This window comes from Pangasianodon hypophthalmus, chromosome 1, assembly GCF_027358585.1.
Source record: "Pangasianodon hypophthalmus isolate fPanHyp1 chromosome 1, fPanHyp1.pri, whole genome shotgun sequence".
Lineage (NCBI taxonomy): Eukaryota > Metazoa > Chordata > Actinopteri > Siluriformes > Pangasiidae > Pangasianodon > Pangasianodon hypophthalmus.
The window spans coordinates 17,432,040-17,458,947 of record NC_069710.1 but is presented as its reverse complement, the minus strand read 5'-3'; the positions used below and the strand labels follow the sequence as shown (position 1 = coordinate 17,458,947).

General features: G+C 38.8%; 1 protein-coding gene across 1 annotated transcript; it reads right to left on the bottom strand.

The window, feature by feature from the left end:
• Positions 1-885: 885 nt before the first annotated feature.
• tlcd4a (TLC domain containing 4a) lies at positions 886-19,828 on the bottom strand. The gene is made up of 7 exons (XM_026926247.3): positions 19,491-19,828; positions 12,708-12,868; positions 10,997-11,086; positions 10,794-10,852; positions 8,357-8,451; positions 3,810-3,883; positions 886-3,629 (listed from the first exon to the last, which is right to left on the bottom strand). The coding sequence occupies exons 2-7, from the start codon at positions 12,860-12,862 to the stop codon at positions 3,314-3,316; spliced, it is 789 nt and encodes a 262-aa protein (XP_026782048.1). The 5' UTR covers positions 12,863-12,868; positions 19,491-19,828; the 3' UTR covers positions 886-3,313.
• Between the last annotated feature and the right edge of the window lie 7,080 nt (positions 19,829-26,908).

The window sequence follows — 26,908 nt, the reverse complement described above, 5'->3', positions numbered from 1 at the left end:
ATTGCGTGATGCAATCATGTCAACATGGATCAGAATCTCAAAGGAATGTTTCCAACACCTTGTGGAATGCATGCCATGAAGAATTGAGACTGTTTTGAGAGTAAAGTGAGGCCCTACCTAGTATTAGTATAGTGTTCCTAATAAAGTGTGAATATACAAATTGGAATAATGTTTCTGTTCTGCAAATTTTCCCAACATTGGCAATATTTTCTATATGAACCCAGTATCTGGTGAGCCCTGTTCTGCAGCCCCATTTGGGCAGATTGCTTCATTACATCATTATATCTTCTCTCTATATGCAAGTCAGACAGCCTAACAAAGACTACTTTCTTCATGTTAAACTGTTAGTGCATGTTTCAGATTGAGGCTCATTGAGAGACGGTAAGGGATTACTTCTGTTCATTCATCACCACTAACAGCTTTATCCAGGTCAGGGTCAGAGTGGATCCGGAGCCTGTCCCGGGAAGCCTATACGGGACGCCAGTCCAATGCAGGGCATCTCTCTCTCTCTCTCTCTCACACACACACACACACACACACACACACACACACACACACACACACTTATATACTCATTCATACCATTTATAAATACGTGGCAGAACATGTATTGAGCGCTCGGCAACAAATAAATATTACACTCCTGGAATAGTGAATATATTTTTCATTTATCATTACATAAGCACTGTTAAGAGAAATATAAGTATTGCATGGTATCAGTGTTTGCCATGTAGCTCCACTGCGAAAGATGATTAATAGAACATTTGTGCAAATTTGGTTTTTCCATGAATTATTGCTTTAATGGAACTAATGTATTTGATACAAAATACAATAAGTGAAGGCGCAGCTGAGACCGATCATCGTGGGAGGCTAGATTACACTAAATCCAAATGAACATATTGCTTTATTGAGCAAATGGGGGTATTGGGTCAGAGAAAAAAGAAGATTGATGACAAGATTTTAAAAAAATCAATGAGATGTAAGCAACATTCTTGGTCCTGCTTCATACAACTCCAAAATCACACAGAATCATCCAGACACAGTGAGGCTGTTTGCTCTGTGTAGCTTAATGCAAAAGCAAAAGCAGTGTAGACAAACATAAGGTGGTTTTTTTTTTCCCCAATCAAGTTACATACATTAAACTTAAAAGCCAAATGAGTTTACACTACGGTATATTCTTACTAATAAGAACTTAACATTAATATGAAATCAACATTCCCAGCATGGGAAAACGCAAATTACACTAGCCATTCACTGAGATTACAGCCATCCCTGTGACGTTTAGTTCTCACACTGAACGTTTACAGAAATGTATTTATGCATTACATTAATGTATTACATAAATGGAATGTATTTACATCTAGTATGAAAACATTTTGCATTATTTTTTTTTCGATACAAGGAAAAGGTTAGAAGGAATCTGAAACATGGTAATTGGGCAAAGTTTTAAAACCATATTAAGACATATCTTATGCTGGTGTACCTGAATCCACACTAAACAGTACAAATAAAATAAAGTAACAAACATTCATTTCATCTTTCATACATTAGACCTAAGGCAAGAATATAACAAAAAGAGAAGGAAAGACATGCAAGCTCAATCCACTTTAAAACACATAACGGCATCAGAAGGTTTGAAAATGGCCAAGAAACATTTCTTAAAAATAAAAAGGCATCTAGAACAAATGTCTGCAAAATAAGCAAATGCAGAAGATTATGACTGGCCTCCTCTTGTAAGTACAGAAATTAAAAGAATCTGCACTAACTACTATTCTCCATAAGGTAGAGCAAGGATTCAAGTAATTTATTCGATAAAAAATAGAACTTCTGTCAATTTTAAAGAGCAAATAATTCCTCTACATCTCATGTCATCTTACACACACATTTACATAAATACTTTTAAATTTTATAATATAAAATAACATGTGGCATCCAGTAATAGTATCATTGTAGGTAATTTTTCAATCAGATTCAAGACTGCGCATGAATATCCTACACTACAATTTCCTGCAAAGTGACATGATGCCTCTCAAGCTGATTTTGTGTTTTATTCTGTATATCTCTATTAAGATACATCACAAACACCTTTTCTCCATACATAATACAATTCATTTAAAAGAATAAATATACATGTACGTGCTGATTCAGTTCTGGTTCAAATAAATAAGGCATGATGCAGAAAAAAGGTTGTTGAACATCCTTTGCTTTAGTGAGAGCACATAAGCAACATCAGCTGTAGGGTAATGTCCATGACTGAAGCCTTTTACAAAATATTAGACTGTTTATATTCTATTGTCACTGTACATAAAACTAAAATGTGTAATTGTGCATGTCCATTAATATTCCTATCAACAATGCAAAACATTCAGAGAACCACACTGCAGCATGCACTTATCCCCTGTACAAACGAAGCTGTGTGTGGAGAACTTCGGGTGCGTGTGCGTGTAAACCATTCCCAAATCCCAGTTTAAAAATCAAAACTATCTTGCAGTAATGGCAGAGCAAGGTGCAAAACTCTCCAATTATGTTCGTCATCTCCAAACCATATCTAGGTGAAGATGTCCTTTCCGGGATAATTTTCAAGTTCAAAAAAAGCAAAGACAGAAGTGTGTCCCCATCACACAAAGAAAGTACACTACTTTTCCGGATCGCAACAATATCGGTATAAAATCTTTATGTAAATTTAAAATGTCCATGCACATTCACAGTTAAACCTTCCCAGCATCCTTGGCGTAAAGATGTCGTCCTGTTCAGATGTGGTCTGTGATCTGGGGAGAGTCCTGGTGTAATGTAGTGAAGGTGAGAGCGTGAGATCCTTCACAGATAGTGTATGAAGTGGAACTTCAAAGTAAACGTGGTGGCCGTTCGAGTTTATAGATGGCAGTGGCTTTGATGAATAAATTAGAAGGATGTGGCACATTTTGTCCTAGTAAGACTTTGTTCAGTTTAAAGTTTAAAATAAAAGCCTCACTTTCAGGCAATAAAAATATAAACAGCTCAAACATAATCAAATAAAAATTCCAGTGTGCTTTGAGCTGACCATTTTTCATATGTTGGGCCTAAACCACTGAAGTAGGTGGAATGAGGGGACACCAGCAGCCATCTTACTCTGACACGAGTGGTCTTCTTGCAGCACGAGCATCACCGAAAACGTTGATCATGTGCTGTATTGCTCTGGGGTGGTTTCTCCCATGACCAGCTTCAAAAGCAAGTATATCAGTCTAACTATGCATCTGCTGCTGGCTGACTCACAGAGTGCACTAAGGGTCTTCCTCAAATTCCCCCACGACAGAGTGAGAACTTTCTTCCATGTTTAGTTCATTTTTCCATTTTCTTGGGTCTGGGACTTTACATGGTGGCTGGAGCGCAGAACCTTATAGCAGCCGCACGCAATCTTATGCATCCACATGATGTTCATGATGTCCAAACAGATGCTGGAAAAGATCCAGGCACTACGGCCACCGAACGACACCCGATAGAAGGCCTCCGTGCCATATACAGAGTACATACGGCTGTAGTAAACAGGCATGACTGCGATGCGCACCATGAAAAACACAACCGCCATGAGCACACCGTTGGCAATGTTGAGTCTGGAGGATTTAGGGTAACCTAACACTTCAAAGAACCAGCTGCAAAACACAGGCAAGCACACCCACATGACAAGAACTTATAATTAACTGTACTTTTACTCATTGTATAATTCATATGCGCTTCATGAGCTTTAAGTGCAGCTGGTTTAATTCATAATGATGTTGTAGCTCGCAAGTTCCTCACAGAGGTAACTGAACAGAAAGCACTGGAGAACCTACCGCTGGTTCACACATGGGGTGGAAAACTCTGCAAGCAGACGGAAGTTAGCAAAATAAGGCAACATTCCTTGACCCTGGAACAACACAGTGAAGAAGAAACAGACAATGACAGACAAAATAATACAATAAACAGGCAACCGGATTGGCTTGATAACACGAGAATGTATAAAAACCGTCTCTAGTTTTGTGGAAAACCCCGTACGTAACCTTGTGTGGATGAAGCATGGAAGAGCGACCCCAATGACCTTTATTACTGACCCTTCATCAGACTCTGCATACTGAGTGTGCACCCCCAGGGTGGGTCAAACATAGACAACTCATAACCAAGACAGGTAGCCACAACCAGCAGTGATGAGTGTTTTACAAATTAATCTATTAATGCACTCTCACTCACTCACTTTCAGTAACCGCTTTTATATTTTTCGGTCAGGGTTGCGGTGGATCTTGAGCCTTTCCCGGGAACAGCACCTTGGATGAGACACATTTCATCTCAGCTCATTCACACATAGGGGCAACTTATCTTAGCCAATCCATCTACTGGCATGTTTTTGGGAGGTGGAGGGAAACCCAGAGGAAAGCCACATAGACACGGGGAGAATACAAACTCCATACAGAAAGTAACCCAAGCTAAGGACTGAACCTGGGACCTTGGAGTTGTATAACAGCTAATCTATTAACGGAAAAATATATTAGACTCGGGCAATATTCAGTTCAAAACTCTGGGTATATTTTCCAGTAATGAGGGTTTTGTTTTGTACTAGCAAGTTCAAAACAAAGAAAAATCATTGGCAAAAATGTTAATGTGTTAAACACACCATGGGGAAAAAATTTATTGAAGGTGAAGTGTATATAATTTAAATTTACTAAATTCATATCCAGAATCTGATTGGTTGGTTGGAAGAAGAACTGACACATTGACAGGCTAATGATATGAATATTTAATTTAATTATTTATTTGTCTGTTTTTATGGGTTTTTTTGCACATAATACTGTCTTTCTTCGAGTGGTCTTTATTTTGAGTATAAAAATGAAGCTGAGTTTTTACTTGTCCAGTTGTTTGCACACAGACGTGGTAAAGTTAATGCGTTTTTACGTGATGATGTCATAGCCCAGGACTTGAGTCTAATTTCAATACAAAACCTTTTTTTGGGAGATATCCTCATAAGAGCACTATTAATTCTGCCTAGACTCATCAAATTTAGGGATAATGTTACAAGTCATGTATTTGTTACATTTTTTAACAATGGTACTGTCCTTAAAAACCTGCAGCCATACTTAGAAAAAATCTTAAGGCTAATAGTAGCCCTTAGCCTGAAAAGCTCTTTGAAAATTGGTGTGCTAGTCTAAACTGCTAGAATTCTAATCCAGAAAGCATTTCATCACTAAAAGCAGCTCACAAAGCTGCAGAAGGGCAGACCTGTGTCCAGACTCCTAGATCACTGAAACTCAAAAAAGGCAGATAATGGCAATCCATGTTGCATATCATGTGACTTTGGTAATAGCATAGTCTTGATTTTGAGGGTATTGAAGCTATTTACTTATTCAATTTTAATTTCCTGTTTATAGAACTGTTGAATAAAGCAATATCGCACTTTAATTAGTATGGTGTTGAGGAGGCTCTACCTGAGGTGTAGTGATATTTAAGAGTGCTGTTATACTGAATATCAGCACGGCTGCGATTAGCTACAGATGAATCACAGCCGTGCTGATATTCAGTATAACAGCACTCTTAAATATCACTACACCTCAGGTAGAGCCTCCTCAACACCATACTAATTAAAGACACAGTATATTATATTAGATCTGGGAAGTCCTTCAAACCTGAACCGCAATGCTCAGATCATTAGGTTACAGAGTTTTAAATAATATTGCATTTACAGTCGCTCTTCTGTATGTCTGGCCGGTAAGTGGTGGCCGTCGACGTGGCTGTATGCATGTTCACCCTTTTATTCCTAGTCCAACACTTGCAAACATGAATAGCACTTACCTTGGGGGCAGAAATGAATTTCAGGGTTTAGAATACTTACTCAACAGTGGACATGGACCACAAAAAGGAAAAGAGAAAAACACCAGCATTTGCATGCTAGTACCCCTAGGCACTGGTAAGTCCATACTGTAACTGGGCTTCATAGCTGCGCAGTGTTCCACAACAGCACAACAGCAGACAAGACAGGAAGGAGTCTAGATCTAGATCAGCCAAGCCCTGTCCCTTTTATTAAGAAAGCACTAACTTTGCTCTGGTATTTTTTGCATGTTTGGGGGTCAGTAAAAGTGGGACTGCATTATTCAGGACGTCATGTTAGGTGAAGACAGAGACAGACAGGACAGGTTCTTTGTATAAAAAAAAAAAAAAAAAAAAAAAAAGAAAGTGCAGATTGAAAGCAAAAACAACAGAAAAGCTGCAACATCAACAATAAAGGTTTGTCGAACATGCACTATAGATTTAAAAAAAAAAAACATATACACTAAACATTTTTGTACATCAGCCTTTTATAGACCATATGCACAGGTCCTTCAGGTTTAATCTGGTCTGTATTGAGACGAACTCATGTCGATCAAAAATACCAAGTACATCCTCAGAAAATAAACTGACTATTAAAAGCAAACGATCTGTTACCATCTGACATTATTAATAGCCAGCAAGTGATTTATGAGAACTGGCATCAGTGTAAAAGAGCCAGCATACTGCGCATTTGAAATGTGTTTGTAAAACTGACAAACCATTAAATAACACAGGGAACAGCAACAAATAATGTTATGACTTAAACAACAACAAACAGGAATAAAACAATGCTGAGAGACTCCAAGCTTCACGATAAATCTGTTTTAATCTTATGCACATGCATATCATTTGGAATATTTCTGTTAGTTCTATTCGACTTAATTTAGCAGTTATGAAAGTGTCCAGTAACAGTATGGCCCTACAAAAACATTCATTTAATGTTTCTGGAGGAGCTTCAGATTTCATTTGGAGGTTGGTATAGCTCACAACCTGTTTTACCTACTAAGATTTACGCTGTGCTATTTTTAGAAATCTGCCAAAGAAACAACTAATGAAAAGCAAAACCACTGCGCCACAGAGCTGAGCACTCTCCTAATCTGGAGTCAGATGTTTTTTGCTAAACTAAGCACTTCCTGTCATGCGGTGTATTGTGGGTCAGAACAGAATTCAATAGTTGCTCAATATTTTTGGTCAGGTGGCCTGACAATTCTGTAATGTCAAGTCAGCTCTCAGCCACAGTCATACGGTTTTCTCTTAGAAGTGAATTCTGTGGCAACACGCAAAGAAAAAAAATCAAAGAGAACAAGCAGTGCTTATAGTACTTGATGGTTCATTCTCTCCATAGCAGCACAAGAAAGAACAAACTGATCTCTCCTTGAAACGCATCCATTAAAAAAAACAAAAAACTAAACTAAAACAATGTCAGCTCATATTAGTTCTGCACCATCATCAGCACTTTGTGGTTATTAGGTTTTGGAAGAGAAATTGTGCATGTGAGAGAGAGCTCAAAAGAGCGCTAGAGAAATACAGGATATAGAGAGAAACTTCTCTCATATAAAGGAAAGGAAGATAAGCATGCATTCAGCAGACCCTCCACCAGAGGCAGCAGCAGCAGCAGCAGTGTGTGAGCTGTGAGCTGGTTACAACATGCACCCAGCCAATGCAAGAGAAAAGCATGGTGGAGGGAGGGCAAGGATACGTGGGACGGCTCACGCCATTAACGTCACTGAGCATTCCATGCAAAAAGTACCATCATCATCAAAGCCAGTCAACTACAGAACCTGGCAACCTAGAGGGTTACATACTAACCGAGCCAAAGGTGAACAGCAGTGGCCGCCATTTTGTGTAGTTCATCTAACATAACTAAAGGTAAATAAAAACGTCTGCTTTGTGCTCACATTAAGAGCCAGCAGGTCTGTGAAGAGTGAGAATATTTTATCTTAGAGCTGTGTGTTACTATCAGAATCACACTGTTTTAAGTGATTTCAACAGTAAGCACAGTGTACAGTACTTACTACAAATAACATTTCTGCAGAATTCCAGAGCAAGCTGCTTTTTCTAATTTGTTTATCATTAAAAGTAGCAGATCACTGTTAGTCCATTTTCCATTGAAATGGTGGTGCGGGTAAACAATCTTATACCATAACAGGCATTTACAAAGCAAAAGAGCCAGTTCTTGGACAAATCAGTTCAGTTCCAACACCAAAATGCTGGGGACGATGTCACCTCATCGCTATGACAACAACTTAAGCAATTTACATGACTAATTAGGCCATAAAGAATGCGGGGGAACTGCATTTATTAAAACTTCATTTGAGCAGAATATGCATCTCTCATCTCGTGCAGAACTGTTGACTACAACATTATCTTTGTGCTGTGAATAAATGTATTACACACTGCATCTGATCAAGCCTGGATGTGTTAGTAGAGAACGGCGAGGTTTTAGCAGCCACTTCACACCCCTCAGGCGTCACAACTGTTCACCCTTGGCCGTCTCTTTCCCATCTTGCCTGCACATTCTGCTCTTGGACAATAGGGAACTCACCAATACAAAGTAGTAAGCATACAAAGCGGCCAGGTGGTGAACTACAAAATACTTGTCCCCTATTGCCCTCCAATAGTAAAATATGAGCAGCAGATCTGAAAAAGACACAAGAACAGGGGAAATATGTAAACTGCAAACAACCTGTCAGACTTCCCAGTCTAGACATTTTTTAATATTACATGAAATCCATCTGAGAGCAGAGGCTCATTTACAGCAGGGACACATACTGCAAATACTGTACTTGCATCATGATATGAAAATAACAAACTACTTCACAGTATTTCACATTCTTGCAGAGACAAAGTGAGATCATTTGGTGACACCTCGATGACTTCATGAGAACAGCCCTTAGCAGTTTGTTCAAATCACAACACTAACTTTGATACACTGCACTTTTAAATACTCAGCTGAACTTGCAATTATATTTAACATGGTCCTGGAATTCATTCTAAATATGGGCCACATAGAAATCTACTAAAGGCCTAAAGGCCTATCTACTAAAGATATTTCAAACATGATTTGAACAGATTTGTTGTGTAGATTTCTTTATATTTCAAAATTATTCCTGAAATATACAGTCCCCTCCAAAAGTATTAGAAAGGCAAGGCCAATTTTGTTGCTTTTGCTAAACACTGAAGACATTTGGGTTTAAGATCAAAAGATGAAAATCAGACAGTAGATCAGAATTTCAGCTTTCATATTCTGATATTTACATCTAGATGTATTAAGTAATTTAGAACATGACACCTTTTGCTTGAACCAACCCATTTTTCAAGTGATCAAAAACAATGGAACACTGACAGGTGTTTCTTGTTGCCCAGGTATGCCGGTATGTTGCCCAGGTTAGATTGAATGTTTAAACAATTAATAGCTCTGAATGTCTACTCTTGGTCTGTGCCGTGGGTTTCACCTGTGAAGAATGCATTTGTTGTTCAAAAGGATAAACCAACATGAAGACCAGAGAGCTGTCTATGGGAGAAAAGCAAGCCATTCTGAAGCTGAGAAAAGAGGGAAAATTGATCAGAGCCATTACACAAGCATTGGAAATAGCTAAGACAACAATTTAGAATGTCCTGAAAAAGAAAGAAACCACTGGTGTACTAACAACCAGACATCGAACAGGTCGCCCAAGGAATACAACAGCACTTGATGACAGAAACATTATGATAACTGTGAAGAAAAATCAACAGCCAGTGACATCACCAACAACCTCCACAGGGCAAGGGTGAAGGTATCACAAGCTACTGTTTGATGAAGACTTTGAGAGCAGAAATATAGAAGCCATACCACAAGATGCAAACCACTCATCAGCAGTAAGAATCAGAAAGCCAGATTTGAATTTGCAAAGAAATACAGAGATGAGCCAGAAAAGTTCTTGGACCAAGATTAACCTCTACAAAAGTGATGGAAAGGCCAAAGTGTGGAAAAAGAAAGGATCTGCTCATGATCCAAAGCACATGGGCTCATCAGTCAAGCATGGTGGAAGTAGTGTCAAGGCTTGGGCTTTCATGGTTGCTTCTGGAACAGGCTCACTAATCTTTATTGATGCTGTAACTCATGATGTTATTCACCAGAATGAATTCAGAAGTCTACACAAACATTCTGTCTGGTAATTTACATAGAAATGCATCCAATCTAATTGGGAGGAACTTCATCATGCAGCAAGACAATGACCCAAAACACACTGCCAACACAACAAAGCACTTCATCGGAGGAAAAATTCCCCCGATGGAAGGTTTAACACTGGCCAAGTCAATCAGCAGACCTTAACCCAATTGAGCAGCATCTCACCTCCTGAAGAGGAGACTGAAGGGAGAAACCCCCAAAACAAACAACAACTGAAAGAAGCTGTGGTACAAGCCTGCAAGCATCACAAAAGAAGAATGCACCAGTTTGGTGATGTCAGTGGGTTGCCGGATTGATGCAGTTATTGCAACCTGGGATATGCAACCAAATATTAAGTGTTATTTACTTTAATTTACTTTAAGACTATCTGTCCCTATACGGTTGCTCACCTAAAAATTGAGAGGTCTTCCACCAAAGGTGCCATGTTCTATGTTTTTTTAAAACATCTAGATGTAAATATCAGGAAATATTCATCTTTTGATCTCAGACCCAAAAGTCTTCAGTGTATAGCAAAAACAATAGAACTGGCCTCCTCAATTCAATACTTTCAGAGGAGACTGTATCGTCACAAGCAAAGGTTTATTGCCTCTGAATCTGCCTAAACATCATTTTGGAGTGGCTAATATAGGTTCATAAATAGTACTAAATATGCTCTATAAAATAAACGTAATTTGAGCATTTATTATTTTTCAAGGCAACAGATAATACTGTCTTATGACATGTGTCACAGCAGTTTCACTTGCTTTTAGACTTTATTTAATATCCCAGAAAGCCATCTGCATGTAATGAGACTGCAGGAATGAACTCTCACCAGATATGAGGTAGCCTGTTGTTATTCCCACGTTTATCTTCACCAATGTTGGGTCTCCCCTATAGGGTTAAAGACAGAGTAAATAAGTCACTGCTGTGCCCCTGAGGTGAGGAGAACGACTGAGAGCCGACTCCAGCTGTGTTCATTCCTACAGTGCAGCATTGCCACATAATTCTCTGCATGCAGTATGACAGTTCTCTTACCACACAGGGTCCTGATTGATGGCTTCATCGAAGAAAAGGATGTAGAGGCAAAAGAGCCCGACCAATATGGCATGGAATGTGGACACTGTCCTAGAAAAACAAGGAGACATAGAGCATAGAAGCAAAAACACATCTGAATGGCACAAGTAGTATAAATACCTAGTGTCACATCAACATACAGTGCTACATCAGTATAAAAAAGGCGATCCCACCACACATCAGTGGTTCTGTTGTGGAGCTAAAAAGTGTAAAAAGTATTCTGCAAACACTCTTCCTCATTACAAGTTCTTACATACATGTTCACTTTGTATCCATTACATTATGATCTTGCAGTTGTTGGGCTTGTAAACATCACACAACTTATGCCTTTTTTTTTTTTTTTTTTTAAAAGAGTAGCAATCTTCATAGTCTTCATTTTCTCACCTTTAATGTGATATAGCAAAGTATACAAATAAAGTGAAAATCAGAAATTTTAGGGAAAAAGGAAAAGTAAAATAACCTAGTTGTATAAGTGTTCACACCCCTAAACTAATACTTTGTTGAAGCACCTTTTGATTTTATTACACCACTCAGTCTTTTTGGGTAAGAGTCTAACAGCATGGCACAGCTTGACTTGGCAATATTTTCCCACTCTTTCTTGCAAAAACATTCTAGATCCTTCAAATTGTGAGGGCATCTCCTGTGCACAGCCCACTGCAGGTCACCCCACAGATTTTTAGTTGGAATCAGGATTCCTTCCACCTTGATAAAAGCCCCAGTTTCTTCTGGCTGAAGAAAAGCAGCCCTACAGCATGATGCTGCCACCACCATGCTGCAACATGGGCATGGTGTTCTTTTGGTGATGTGCTTTTTTTTGCACCAAGCATACCTTCTGCAATTATGGAATTATTACACCGTTTGAAATTGGTCTCATCAGACCATAACACATTTTGCCACATGGTTTGGGGTGATTTAGAAAGGGCTTCCATCTAACCACCCTATATGAGAGATTGTTGTCACATGCAGATAGTAATCAGTACTCGTCAGATATTCCTGCACCTCCTCTAATGTTGCCGTTGGTCTCTTGGCAGTTTTTGTTTTGGAGGGACGTCCTGTTCTTGGTGATGCCACTGTGGTGCTCCATTTTCTCTGTTTATTGATGATGGCCTTCACTGTGTTCCATGGTACATCTAATGTTTTGGAAATTCTTTTATACCCCTCTCCTGATCAATAGCTTTCAACAAGTGAGGTACCATGTATGCTTTGTAAGCTCTTTGCGGAACATGGCTTCAGTAGTCGGATGAAACCAATAATATGTGATGAAAATCCTACAGAAACAGCTGGTCTTTATTTGAGGTTAATCAGAATAATTTCACTGATGACAGCTGTGTGATAATTACTTTTGAACATGAGACTGAATGTGATTCATTCTGAACACAGCCACATCCGCAATTATAAAAGGGTGTGCACACTTATGCAACCAGGTTATTGTAACTTTTAATTTTCCCCTAAAATGTTTCTGATTGTTTTTCACTAAATTTTTATATGTTGTAATTTCATTGTAATTTCAGACATGATTTATCTTGGTTTAATTTTTTTTTTTACGTCACAAAAACCTGCCATTTTATCAGGTAGACTTTTTATATCCATTGTAGTCAGAGCAGAGAGCAATACAAGCCATTAGCATGTTTGCATGGTGGATACACTGGAAAGTGTGTGGTATGTGTGTTACCTTGAGTTCCACTCAATTTGCTGCTTGTGGCTGAGTTTCAGGAAGCCTGGGCTGATCCTGCATGACAACCAGGGACTCAAGCTGTGGAAGAGCCACTGGAAGGTGCAAAAACTGAGTGTAGCGATGAACAAGATCAGCTGACTGAAGGCGTCCATGGCCACCTATGAAATGGAGGAGCACAGAGACAGATTGTTTAAAAAAAATTAAAAATCAGTGAGCAATAGCACTTGTGCCTCGGTTCTGCCCACACTGATGACTCTTTGTACCATAACCTTTGTGCCATTGAGACTGACACACATACTGTACACATGGACACCAGTGGAGTTCAGTGTACTGTAGGCTACAAACACTCTGACAAAATATCATGCCTTACTTTATTTAAAGTGCCATTCAGACGCCTGCCACAGATTAATGTCGAGCATGTCATAGGATATACTGCGGAGCCCGAGACAGCTCCAACAGCTCAACCCTGGGATCTATAAGTAGTCCAGTAACACAGCAAAACAAGTTCTCTATTTAATCTGACATAGAAGCACAACGTGGCAATGTCAGTGAATGGATGATTTTGCAGACATAAACTACTTTACTGCTCTGTTTGTGCCCTTCACTGAGGGGCATCAAGTTGTCAATTAGTTCATCCACCCTGAGGAAGAGCGTAGTGAATCTCAGAGATCAGCCAAAAATGACACAACAAAACGACTTGGCAAGCTCGACTGCAGTCTTCCGTTCAGACGTTCCAGACGCAGTTCACTGTAGTGAATATTACAAATACTAATACCCAGATGGTTACAAAACCATATTTTATTGACATATGCAGACATTCAATTGACTGAAAATGCAAATCCTACAGGCTACTAAGAATTAACTTATTATTTAAATTTACATTTTCAATATTCAGCAGAAATCAAAAAATATATTCACATGCTAGTACAAATAGCCCATGGTCTAAGAATACCATCAAGCTAAAAAAAAAAAATGTGCAAGAAATAGATATGAACTACACTCATCAGCTTAACATTATTTTTCTTAGATGTAGAATAACTCTTCTCAGTTTCAGATTAAGCCTAAAATAGAAAGCAGCTATTTTTACACTGTACTCTGTTTATCTAAGCTGACTACTGTTCTCCTGTATACACATGGCTGTAAAAATTAGACTATAATATTACGGTACATGAGACAGAGCATTTTATAAATGCTTGCTTTAGCTTGCTTTTGTAGTTTCAATACGATAATGACCTCAAGCATACATCTAATTCAACAAAAAATAGCTGCAGGACACTAAATCAATATTTCACAATGATCTCTGTCTCTGGATTTGAACTCTACTGAAACCGCGTAGTCTGAGTTGATGGCGAAAGTCCACATGAACAAACCAAAAAAATATAAAACAGCTTGAATGTTCTGCATGGAGGAGTGGACAAAGATCCATCTCTATTCTGTCTCCAACCTTGATAGACATTACAGGAAGAGACACAGTGCTGTTATTCTCTATAAGGCTTTACTAAATATTAATTGGTGCTGATAATTTTGAAACCAATGCTGTACCTAAGAAAAGATTTTTTTTGTTGTTAAAATAAATCTATACATTGTCTCAATTTGTTATTACATACAGACATTACTTATTGCATATTCTATTTAATATGCAGTAATGTTTGTGCAAGGCAGCAGGTGTGATATTTTTGTAAAATAAAGCTTTGTCCAAACTTGCTCTCTAGTACTTGCTGTAAACGATAGCATCTTTGCCAAGGGTGAGTAAGAATATAAAAATCAAGCAAGACAGCCCAGGTTTGTTGTTCAACACTGTCAAGAAGGCAACGTTTAAACAAATTCTGTGGGCAGCAAAGTGACATGGGCGGAGCAGCAAATGTGCTCATCTCCAAGAACTTACTGCAAGTGTGCCTGAGATAAGCATGCAGTTTCCGCCTCAGAGTTAAAAAGCTCTTAACTTTAGAGACCACAATGCAAGAACTGCATCAACCAAAATTTCCTGCTAACTAACTTAACTAGCCTACCAACATAATCAAAATAAATTTACCCAGAATCAGAAAATGAGTGTTAATGTTGGTTTATATGTATCATATAGTTATTCAGTCTGCCCTGCGATAGACTGGTGTTTCATCCTGCCTCGCTCCCAGTCTTCCCGGAATAGGCCCTGGATCCACCATGACCCTGACCAGGATAAAGTGCTTACTGAAGAAGAATGAATACATAGCTATTAAGTCACCATTAAGGATGTAGCTAGCTAGCATGTGAATGTGCTCATATTTCTGTTTACATGCATAGCCACAATCAAAGCTATGAGTGATAAGTGTGGTAACTAGTTAACTCCACAGGGTTGACGATATGGTTATCTTTTCGATAATTATCCTGTGGGTTTACAACAACAGAGCAAACCTCCGTGGCCAAGTGCTATCTCTGCTTAATGTACTGGTCACTATGGTTACCACACAAGAGAGTCACAGGAGTTGTATGAAAAGCAGTTGTATGGAAAAACTATGCTAAAGATTTCAGCCTTACAGACAGTCGAAGCAGTGAACAATGGGAACACTGCTCGTCATGTAAAAAACTTGGTGGTTATGTGTTCCACATCCATGTTGTTTTCTTCCAGGTACTCCAGTTCCCTTTCACCTCCCAAAAGCATGCCTGTAGGTGAACTGGCTACAGTGGCTCCTAGGTGTGTGTGTGTGTGTGTGTGGTGCCCTAAAATGGACTTTTGTCCTGTCTTCCCAGAAAACGCAAACAAACTGATCAGGATAAAGCAGAGACTGAAAGGAGATTGTTCTTCCCATTCTCTTGAAGAGTGCTAATAATTCTGGAGCTGCTTTTGTGCCTACAGACTTCCAAAAATAAAATATTCTGGAGTTAGGCTGAACTTATTTAAAATGTTAAAGAAGATATCCACTGCACATTGAAACACAGCTTGTTTCTTGTATGTATTGAGTTTACATTTCATTTTTTTCCCCAATCAGCTTAAAAAGATTTGCTGAACTGTTTCTCTTTATTAACAGTAAAAATTATCAAAGATATCAGTGTTTGGAAAACGCAGTTTCTCTCATCGCAGACGGGGTCCTGATCCAGTGAGAGCCTATTTAAGGTATCAGTTTGATCTTGCATTACTAATGCAGTTGTTTCACAGGACAAGTTCTACTCCTCCCCGGAAAAACATACTCTGTGTACCTACTCTATATAAAAGGCCATCAATTCTGCATTTTATCACCTTGCTGAATGCAAAATTGTGTTAAATGCACTAAACAATTTTAGACTATTGTATGTAGAGTATGCATGAAAAGCTCTGTCCTGGTGCCTGGGTATGTTGTGCAGGCTGAACACAGACAGAATACTGTATAAGAGCAACTGCAAGCAAATTCCAAACAACTGAGTATAGATTTAACCAAGTACTGTGTCTGTATATTTAATTGAGCTAAAGCCAATACTGCTATAAGCTAATTTAAAAGTGGTGTGTACTGTAATTTTACACTGTATACAGTGTGAGCGGCCATGTTGATTTGTCTGTAACCAAGTAAGGAACTGGTAGTTCAGAAGACTTCTCCAAGTTGATGAGTTGAAATTTCAAATTGTGGGAACATTTTCTGTGGCTTTTATTTTTGCACTGACAAATTGTTATTTATTGACCGTATTGATAGAAGGTGATGATTCATTTTGTAGCTGCTGTGTTTGATTGGACACTTTAAACCCTTTATTTTAGTATTTTCTGTTGAAAAGCTCTGTTGAAAAGCTCCACATTTCAAACCTTGAAAACATACCTTTAAAACTCCAGCATTAGGACTTTCAAGCCTCTGTATAAAATACTGTGTGAAATCTTCTTTATTCCCATGTTACATTTTCATAATCTTCCAGTCCAATGTTATATTCATGTTAGGTATCTGTCAAACAGCTGGCCTGCTATGGTAACAGCTGGAGTACTGTCTACTGTAGGCTATGCACTGTAAGCAAAGTGCAACTGTGAAATAGGTTTGCTTATATACTGCTAGAACAGATAAGCAAGACAATTTCACAGTTAGACTAAGATAGTAAACATTTAACATAACGTTAGACTTGTCTGTGCTCGCTACATAAAAAATGTCCTACTCTAGCAATAGTTTGTTCATACAGTAGTACACTTCCTATGGGCTGTCAGTCAGTCTGTGTGTTACCATTTCAACACGCTACACTCTGTCCAGCTGTGGCTTCTTTGGGAAATATTTTCATTGATGGAGCAAAATAACCAAAATATTTGGACATACTGTGTCTGAAATGTCACTTTCTCAATATTAATTTCTTGTTTATAGAGCTGATTTAAAAGCAATATCACACTCGCAGTTGTGCTGTTGTAGTGAATATTCAGTAGAACAGCTCTCTCGCTCACACTATATTTTTTCATTATAAACTGAATTACCTGCTCAAGGAACAAAAATAGTGATCATCTGGAAAAGCCCAGTACTGGATTAATCATCTAACATCATGCTAAATAGAAGCTTTCATAATGTCTTTATCGCAGTCAGAACTGGGATTATGCTTAATAGATAATTAATAGAGCTCTCCAGGTATGGAGGAAGCATTCTCCATTAAACATTCGTCTTCAAGATTTAAATGCATATCTGACTGATGTAGTTCACAAACCTGTTTATCATAACCACTTGCAATTAATGAAACTCGTCAACAGCACTTTCACCTGAGGCTACACCTGCTTCAAAGTGTGTGTAGTACACATTAAAAAGCTAAAAAGACACTAAAAAGCAGAGGTCCTGATATAACACAATAACTAAACTATCATAAATATTAGCTGTTTCCAAAGTAACTGCTTAAAGGCATTTGGTTTTTCTTCATAAGCACCTTACAACATACTCAGTTACACTGTACAGATACTGTACACCACAGCACATAAAAACACGTAACAGGCCTAACAGTTACAATAATAAAACAAAAATAAAATAAAACAAAGTAAAAAACAACAACTAATAAATAATAAAAGAAAGAAGAAGAAAAGAATGTGTGTATATATATAAACTAGACTATAACTACAGAGCTTATATACAGGTGCTATTGCTAAACAGAGAGATGCAAATCACAGACATACAGTGGAGGTAAGCTGTGTTTTTTACCACGCAGGTAAACACAACATGTGCCAGCGCTGCAGTGTGTGCAATCAGGACGTGATCAATCTGTCATCAATCTAGGACATATCCATACAGTCAGTGCCCCAGCCTGGGCTAAACCTGCCTTACTGCATGCTTTCTCCATCGATTTAAACACGCAGTTATACAATCTTATCTATATGCCTACGTGCTGTTTGTGACACAGGAACTTAACCACATGCTGTCCCTCTCTCTGTACGTCACAGCTTGTTCAGTGTTCCCAAGCACCCAGGGTTACCTCGACCAAACTACTCCCAAGATATAAGGGCTGGATTTGCAAATGAAGCACAAAGCTTTTAGTAGTAATTTTTTTTTTGCACATTAGAACAAATACAGTCACATGTGCACCGAAATTTACATACATGCTGCAAGCCTCTAATAAGAATAAGCATAGCTGTCTGTCTAACACTGATACTTCAGTGTCGTGGAAATGTATTTAAAGTTCTTCCTCATATAAGTGCCAGTTGTCAAGGGCAAATGCCTGTACAGGTCACAAAGCAACATATGTAAAGCACAAACTGGAACTCTATTAGAGAGAAAATGTTACTTAAATCCGGTCACGCGATATGGTCTCATTTTTAATATTTTATTTCATTTCATTTTGAATGATGTGTGTAGATTGAATTCCAGAGCACTGTGTTTCCTTATTAAGGCTCCAAGCAAAGCCAGACTCTCCTGTTTACTTTAGATATCACTGCTGCCATGCCTGCAATCCTTCAAGGTCTTAGATCTGGTAGATCTGATTCAGCTCACGCAACGCTAAGCTTGAATGTGTTTTAATGTCTAAAACGCCAAATGATCAGGATCCAAATGCTTCAGTAAAAGGTGTGTGATCATGTTATTAAAATCCAAGGTAAATGTGGAGGGGGAGACAAGGTGTGAAAGAGAACTGAGACCAACAGGAGCACAAATGTCCTCTCTATCATGTGCATGTCTGTGTAGAGAAAAGTATCTTCCATAGATTATTCAGTCACTTATCAAAATGAACTGCACAGATATATGAAACACCAGGAAACTGTTTACAGCTTAATGTTTAACCCAAAACGTTACTGCTGAGACTTAAAAACACTCAGTAACAGGTGTAGCTACAGTAGCTGGTGAACGCTGCATTTCCTGTCCAAACCATACATTTAACCCTATTTCCTGACTATAGAAGAAATATAGAACTAGCTGCTAAACCTGACAAGCAAAGTAGAAGCACTGAGCTCTAAAGAGCTTCAACAAATCCCGGCTTGTTGTTTGGTTTAGCTGTGGTTCAGTGTGGAAGTTACTTAGCAGCGCTATTTGCTATATGTGCTAAGTATTTTTACGTATTTATACTACTGTGGACAAATGAAAGATGACGGCTAAAACCTGCGACTGTGCTAAACAGTGTGTAAGAGCAGTACGCTAACACAGCTCCATATCTATCGTCATCTTTTTATACAGTTTTGACTGTAGTGTGTGTGTATATATATATATATATATATATATATATATATATATATATATATATATATATAAACACTCGATTCGGGAAAACATGGTCGTTGTTGTACTAACATGTTTTGTAACCCTAGGCCAGATCTCGTCGCAATACCCAGAAACCCCCCCAAAACAAGAATCATAATATGAAGCACAGGCTGGTTAGGTTATCGGTCACGCTTACCTCCAGTCAAACATCAACCATGTCAGCTTAGCGGCTGCACTCAGTGCCGTGGCTGCTGTAATTGTCAGCTACTTGGGCTCGGCGGTTGAACGCATCATGGGCTGACCCAGTCTGTCCACTCACTCAGCAGCTCTATCGCTCCTCCACAACACCGCCACACACAGCCGGCCTTTCATTTCAGCGCAGCGGCTCATCTGTACGCGCGTCTTAATGCCATGCGTGCGGAAAGTGAGCTCGGTGTGCAGAGCAGAAATGACACATGCTAAAGCTGGATGCTGCAAACCTGATGCGCAGAGATGGAGGAGGTTACTGCAGGGCAAAGCGCTCTCTGCTGTGGGCATCAGGTTTCACTCTCAGTCTTAAAGACATACAGTACAGTACACACACACACACACACACACACACACACACATCCGTGCATGTCTCATCACTGTGTGTGTGTGTGTGTGTGTGTGTGTGTGTGTGTTTTAAAAACTGCAATTTCATTTTAAATACTGAAAGGCTCCTATTTGTGTGTGTACTGTGTGTGTGTGTGTGTGTGTGTGCTGTGTGTGTGTGTGTGTTATAAAAACTGCAATTTTATTTTAAAAAGTGAACGAACCAAAAGGTTTCCTATGTGTGTGTGTGTGTGTGTGTGTGTGTGTGTGTGTGTGTGTGTGTGTGTGTTATAAAAAATTGCAACTTTATTTTAAAAACTGAATGAGCCAAACATTTGTGTGTGTGTGTGTGTGTGTGTGTGTGTGTTATAAAAACTGCAATTTCATTTTAAAAACTAAAAGAGCCAAAAGGTTTCCTATGTGTGTGTGTGTGTGTGTGTGTGTTATAAAAACTGCAATTTTATTTTAAAAACTGAATGAACCAAAAGGTTTCCTGTGTGTGTGTGTGTGTGTGTGTGTGTGTGTGTGGGTGGGTGGGTGTGTGTGTTATAAAATCTGCAATTTTATTTTAAAAACTGAAAGAGCCAAAAGATTTCCTGTTTCCTGTTAGGGTTAAATTTATGTGTAGACATAACATTAAATTGCTGCATTAATAATTATGTCAGTGGAAGGTGTTGTTGCATGTGTGTATTCAGAGAGTAATACAGTGTGATGATTATTTTTACATATATTCATTTAAAAGATGCTTTTATGCTCCTGCTTTGAGTAGTGGTGGCTCAGTGGTTAAGGCTGTGTGTTACTGAGCAGAAGGTCAGGGTTTAAGCCCCAGCACCTGTTGGGCCCTTGAGCAAGGCTCTTAACCCTCTCTGCTCCAGGGTGCTGTATCATGGCTGACCCTGCACTCTGACCCCAGCTTCCTAACAAGCTGGGATATATGAAGAAAAGAATTTCACTGTGCTGTAATGTATGTGTGACAAGTAAGGGCTTCCTGGTTGAAATATCCAGCTTGTCCACCAGCTTCTTTATCACCTGAATAAATCGATCAATAAATGTTTGAGATTTGCTAATTGCCTTACTGTTGTGTTATTTTCTTAAAATTACCTTCTACAATGAAACATTAGTAGTGTATACCAGCTGGCAAAGGTGGTCCGGCTTAACCAGCTGGATGTTTCAGCAGGGTTGTTCAAGAGCCAAGATTAACAGCATGGTGAAAAATTCAAACATGGGATTCAAACTCACAAACTCGTGTATAGCCCAGAAATCTAACCACTGAGCTGCTGCTTTTGTTCTAACAGACTAGATACAGCTCATAAGTTTATGAAGTTTAAGTGACAGCGCCAGTTTGGATTCTGGGTCTCCACCTGTGAAATTAAGCACTAAATTAAAACATCAACTTCAGCGTTTCTAGCCCGGGGGGTAGGAGTTGTTCTGGGCCACAGCCCAAGTGGAGGTTCAGTTCCTATTTGATCAAAATGTTTTGTGCATTATTAAATATGACAGACAGGCCTCATTCCTAATGTATAGAGGCTGGCCAAGACCCCCGGACCTGCACAGCTTAAAGTTTTCCCCGCTGTCAATACACACGCTAATTATTACGTCCTTAGGGGGTGGGCTGGGTGTGATGGGGTAGGGAAATCTTCAGATGAGGAGGGAGGGAAGAATATAGGGAAGAAGAGAGGGAAGGAGGGGTTGCATTGCCTAATTATGACAAGGTTGCATTTGCAGAATATCTGATTTGTTGCATGGTGAAAAACTGCTATATAATGATATTATAATATTTGCTTCATAGGTGACATAATTCGGTTCAGGAGTTTTTTTTTATTATTATTGTTTGAACGTTACATATATGAGTGGGGCATCATGTTGTGGATCTAGAGCACTGCACATGATTTAGACTAGACTCAGACAGACCACACTTCAGTAAGTTCAGTGAGTATTAAGTCTTGGTGGACTGTGGACAGAGGGCAAAATTTGTCTCTCAGCACTTTTATTTTAATGGTACACACCCAAAAGGCCTGGTATACAGACCAATTTTGGGATGAATAACTTTTTTTCTGTTTAAGGATTTCTTTTAACTATTTTTATTATTGATTCTATAAAATCCTCTTTCAACACAGATTTAGTCGCTCATCCCTTGAGTAAAATATTACTAAGATAACAGTTTAGCACTGATACTGTATCTCTCACTGCTTATGTTTCTCTTCAATGCCATGTTAGATCAGAACTCCATTTTTGCTGTTTCTTTTAGTCCACCAGAGGGCAGACAATGTACACTGAAATGCTAGCAAAGCTGGCAGCAGTCAGAGCACAAACACTGCCTCACACTGTTTCTATTTACAAACACAAGAAAAACCCAAATCCTCAGGCCACAGGATAATAATAATGTTCTTGCATCAGATGTCATCTATTAACTTTACCTCTTGCTATAAATTACTCCTAAATGTGTATATGTAGCCAAACAGAATAGCTTCACTGATACAGTCTGCATTGTAATCCTCCAGTAGCCAGAAATCGGATTGATTTTTTTTATAAATGGTGATATGGCAGTATCAGTGAATTTAGGCCAGAAGTGTTATCAGGTAGCCCACGCTCATGTGTTGTGCCAGTGTGTGTCAGCTGTCTTTCTGTCTGTAAGAAGAGATGTCTAGAGGCCTACAAGCTTGCATAATGCTTCCAAGGAAGAGCTTTTCTGCAGATCCCCTGATAATTACTTTCATATTCTGTAAATAAAGCAATTTCTTGTTCAGACATATGTATAGCAGACATAATAATGTAAATCCAACCATGAAACATACCACACTCGCATTTTTTTAAATCTACGTTACTTTAGTCTACATAAGATACAAACATATCCCTCTGTTAGCAGTTAGTATGATAACGATCTTTCCAACTCAACCAAACAATCGTTCCAGTCTGCTCTAAATTCGATCTGATTAGTTTCAGCCACTCTCTGGGAAACTGAGATACTGTGGGAAACACAGATATCAGTAAATCATTTGTAACTTCACTTGCTCACATGGGTCTTGTAACATCATTATCCATCCACACCTATGACTTTCCTCTTCCCTCTGTTCCCATCACACCCAAATCCAGAAGGAAACAGACAGTGCCCTCACATAGCAGATACACACCAGTGAAGGCTGTAAGAGATGTCACAGCTGTATGGCAGTGGTCTTAGGCGAGCTGGCTTTTTGTTTTAATGTCTCATGATTTAACGTCTTGTGATCACTTGTGATTTCTGTTGTTTCTTTTGTCTTAAAAAGAATCACCAGCTACATGCTGCAGAAAGTGTGTGGATTTCCACTTTTGAGCTTGGAACTTTAAAATATATGTTGAAGTTATTTATCTCCATGGCAAGTTATTTATCTCAGTCTCAATATCTCAGAGATTGTTAGATTCCAGGATTGTGTGGTAATATACAAATATACAAATGCTGTGCATTTATTTAAAAAAATGGAGGTTGAAAGACTTTATACCAAATATATCATCCTAAGCTCATAGCATTAATGACAGTGGAGCAAGCAGTGGATTGACAGACCCGTGACTGGGGTCACATGCAAAAAGAAGAATATATACAATTAATTTTTTTCATCTGCTAAACCTACTTAAAACATTTTGAAAATGAAATGAAGTTTTAAAATGTAGAGAGGTGCTGTAGTGAGTCACTTGTCTTGGATTGAACTTTGCTGGTGCTTGCAGTTGACATAAAAGAAAAGTCTGGTAAATGAATAACAATTCCCCTGTCAGTGGAATGCTCCGCTATAAAATGGAAACACGTTTAGAATTACTTAAATCCTACTGTTTAGTCTAAGATGATTGGTGCACCTCTGTTCAAGGCTCAAGAGGCTCTAAAGAATATTTGTGTGTGTGTGTGTGTGTGTGTGTAAAGAGTTACATAATGTTCTTTTGTGATGTTCTTTTTGAACATTCTTTCTAATATTTTTAAAGCACTATTACTTTAAAGAACTATTGTTTTGGGGAAACATTTTTTCTGTAGAAATGTGTAAAACCAGTGATGGATCTGCTAGTGACGATTAGTTTGGCAAGAGAAGAGATTGCTGGCTATTTAAGCATCATTGACTGTATCCCAGACTTGCATATACATATGTATGGCCATGCTTCTGGGCAACCACCTTGATTTTCCTGTGCACACACTTCTGAAAATTCCTCACCATTTATTGGATGCTGCTAACATCATTTACAGGAATTGAGTGCTTGAAATAATAGCCAGGTCAAATATTTTTTTCTTGACTTACAGTACATGTACCTGTAAATGTGCCAAAACCACCGCCAGATTAGATTTATCAATAGACTGCTCCATGCAGTAGTGTGCTCGAATCTTTGCAAAACCAGTTTGCAAAACCCTTAATAAATCATTAATAGGTTCCCACTGAATAGGTTCCTGACTGAATGACTGAATTTTGACTGAAGAAATATCTATGGCTATTTGAAGAGAATGTAATAGTTGACTTATTGACTAAAAAAAAAAGAGGAAGTCTGACCTTTCCTTTTAGCAAATGAAAGATTTAATATCTGCAGCTTCATTACACAAAAGGATGTGTATATGATATTGTGTGGTGATTATTATTCCTGTACTATATGTATTCTGGTTTTCAGACTGGATTGAAATTCTGCTAATTAGCCATGGCTCTGAAGTGTCTGGACCATGATTTGTAGGATTATGATGACTGCCATCTTGTGCACTCTTAGAAAAATGAGTTCCTCAATGATTCTTCATGCTGAAGAGTTTTTTTTTCCCCCAAATGGGCTTTCCTTGGAACTTTTTCCAAACCAGAGCCCCTAGGGTTTTAGGCTGCTAAATGATCTTTTTTTAAAGTATAGGACCAAAGGAAGGAGACATTTAACATTATAAAGTAAGTTAGATAAAGTATCGTTCAGTGTGCATGTTTGAGTGACAAATGGCAAATGTCATGGGTGGTACCTCCTTTTTAGCAGAGGTGGGTGAGGCATGGTTCACACATCTGCTCTCAGCTGAAGACTGATGAACAGCAGGCTACAGAATTATTGACATTCCTTCAGGAGATAGTAGGAAAACAACAAGGAAAAGGAAACTCCAAGTACAAAGAATACCTTAAAACTTTGTAACAAGCATTGAATGAATCAGTAACACTGAGTTTTTTGAAGTATTTTTTATTTTCATTTTTCCTTTCTCCATTTTTCTCTCTTTTTTAATCTATCTTGTACAAAGACAGTTTTATCAATGACTTCCATTCAGCACTCAACTATGCAGTATATGATTAGCAAGTAAAAGAACACAGACATACGTCTTGGCTAACAATAAAAAAGTACAAAAGTACTACTGTACAGTCTTGCCAAATTAGTTGGACTGCCTTGAACTTGAGATATTTTTACCCACCTAGAGCTAAAAATAACAGTGATCTGGACTGGTCACAGTATATTCAATCTAGCAGCCTTTGTACAGCCTCCTAAAAGCTGTTCTTGTACCAGAAAAAGTAGTATTTTCTTTGCTTGATATCTAGGCTAGTCTCAGATGTTTTTGAGCTTGGTGGATTTAAGAGTTCTGCTGGAAAATGTCTACCCCAATCCAGTGAGGTCCTGGATGTCAAGGATATTCATAAATTGTTCAAACTAGTTCTACAACTACATCCATATCCAAGGACACTGAAATGCCACTGATCAAGGACAAAATAAATCTATGACTGGAGTTTGAACTGTAAAAGCTAACAAAGATTTTAAGAACTATTTAAAGAATTCTGAACAGGATGGTGCACTTAATGCTGCACTTCCCAAGATTAATAAAAGACTCACTGCAAGTGGTTCCACTTACAAAGGCACGAATGGAATTTTATTGCTGATTGTGGAAAAGGGAAACAAAAGAAGGCTAAGACCATAACAATATTAGAGCAGGAGTCGGATCCGTTTTGTGTCAGGACCTGTAGAAGCAGAGGCCCCCTCCAGGCATTTCAACTGGTCTTGGATCAGGCCCAGCTCTTGTCAGCAAGGGGGCTGTATCTCACTGTGATCAGCAACCCGTCAGCTCCAGGAAATCCCCCCTCCCCCTTTTCACTTCCCTCCTTCACACCCCCCTCCGCCTTCGGTACATGTCTGGCTAAAGCTGAATATATCCTCATTCCTGGTATTCTACTTCTTTCTTCTCTTCTTTCAGCTTCCAAATCCCTCTTTTCAGTCTGGGTTGAGGTAAGGTGAGTTACATTCTAAGGTAAAGTGAGCAGAAGCAATCTGCTAATAAAGTCCAGACTGCAGTCCTGAAACTGTTTTCACAGACACAGTTCACTCCCACTCACTATTGTCTTTGGATTCATGACACGCTGCTAGGCTGCTGAAGGCCTCTCTCATGTTTCAGTGAGAAGTGATTGATTCGAGAAATGTGAAATGCGGAGAGGGAATAGTTAGTCTTTTCTGAATATAACTCCAAACCAGTGTCTCTCAAGGTTTAATAGAATTTAATAGCTGTACTTTTAATATAGCCACTTGGCTGTCAATGGAAAGAGACGTTATCTCATTAGTCATGAAGAACACTGAAAATGCCAGAGGCATGAGGATAAAGTACCACCATTGCTCAGATGCAGAATCTTTTGGAATGTGACTCAGTAAACATACTATCAATCATTAGGGTTCAGTATAGCTGAGGTTTAAACATGGTTTTGGCTCACTGCACTCGAAGCAGTGAAGGAAAACTGGAATTGAATGCTTTCAATCGTGTGCTATGCTACAGGACTGGTTAAGTTTCGGTCCTGGTGGTTGCTGCGGTAACAGGCTTTTTTTGGGGGGGGCCTTCCCTATAATTGCGCCTTGCGTTTTGGTCCTGGATTCCACAGCTAGCACAAAGCACTGATTATTTCTCTGCAGTGGAGTGAAGGGGGAAAAGGAGAGGGCGGCAGTGTTCCAACGAATGCCATAGCTTTCTTCTAAAGGCCGGATCTCATTTGGTCAATGTTCTGTCATTCAGATGCTTTCCTCATGTGGCTTTATTTTGGGAACTTTCGCAATGGAACATCAGGCAAAATACCTGGCTATCAGGTTCTGAGGTAATAAAAG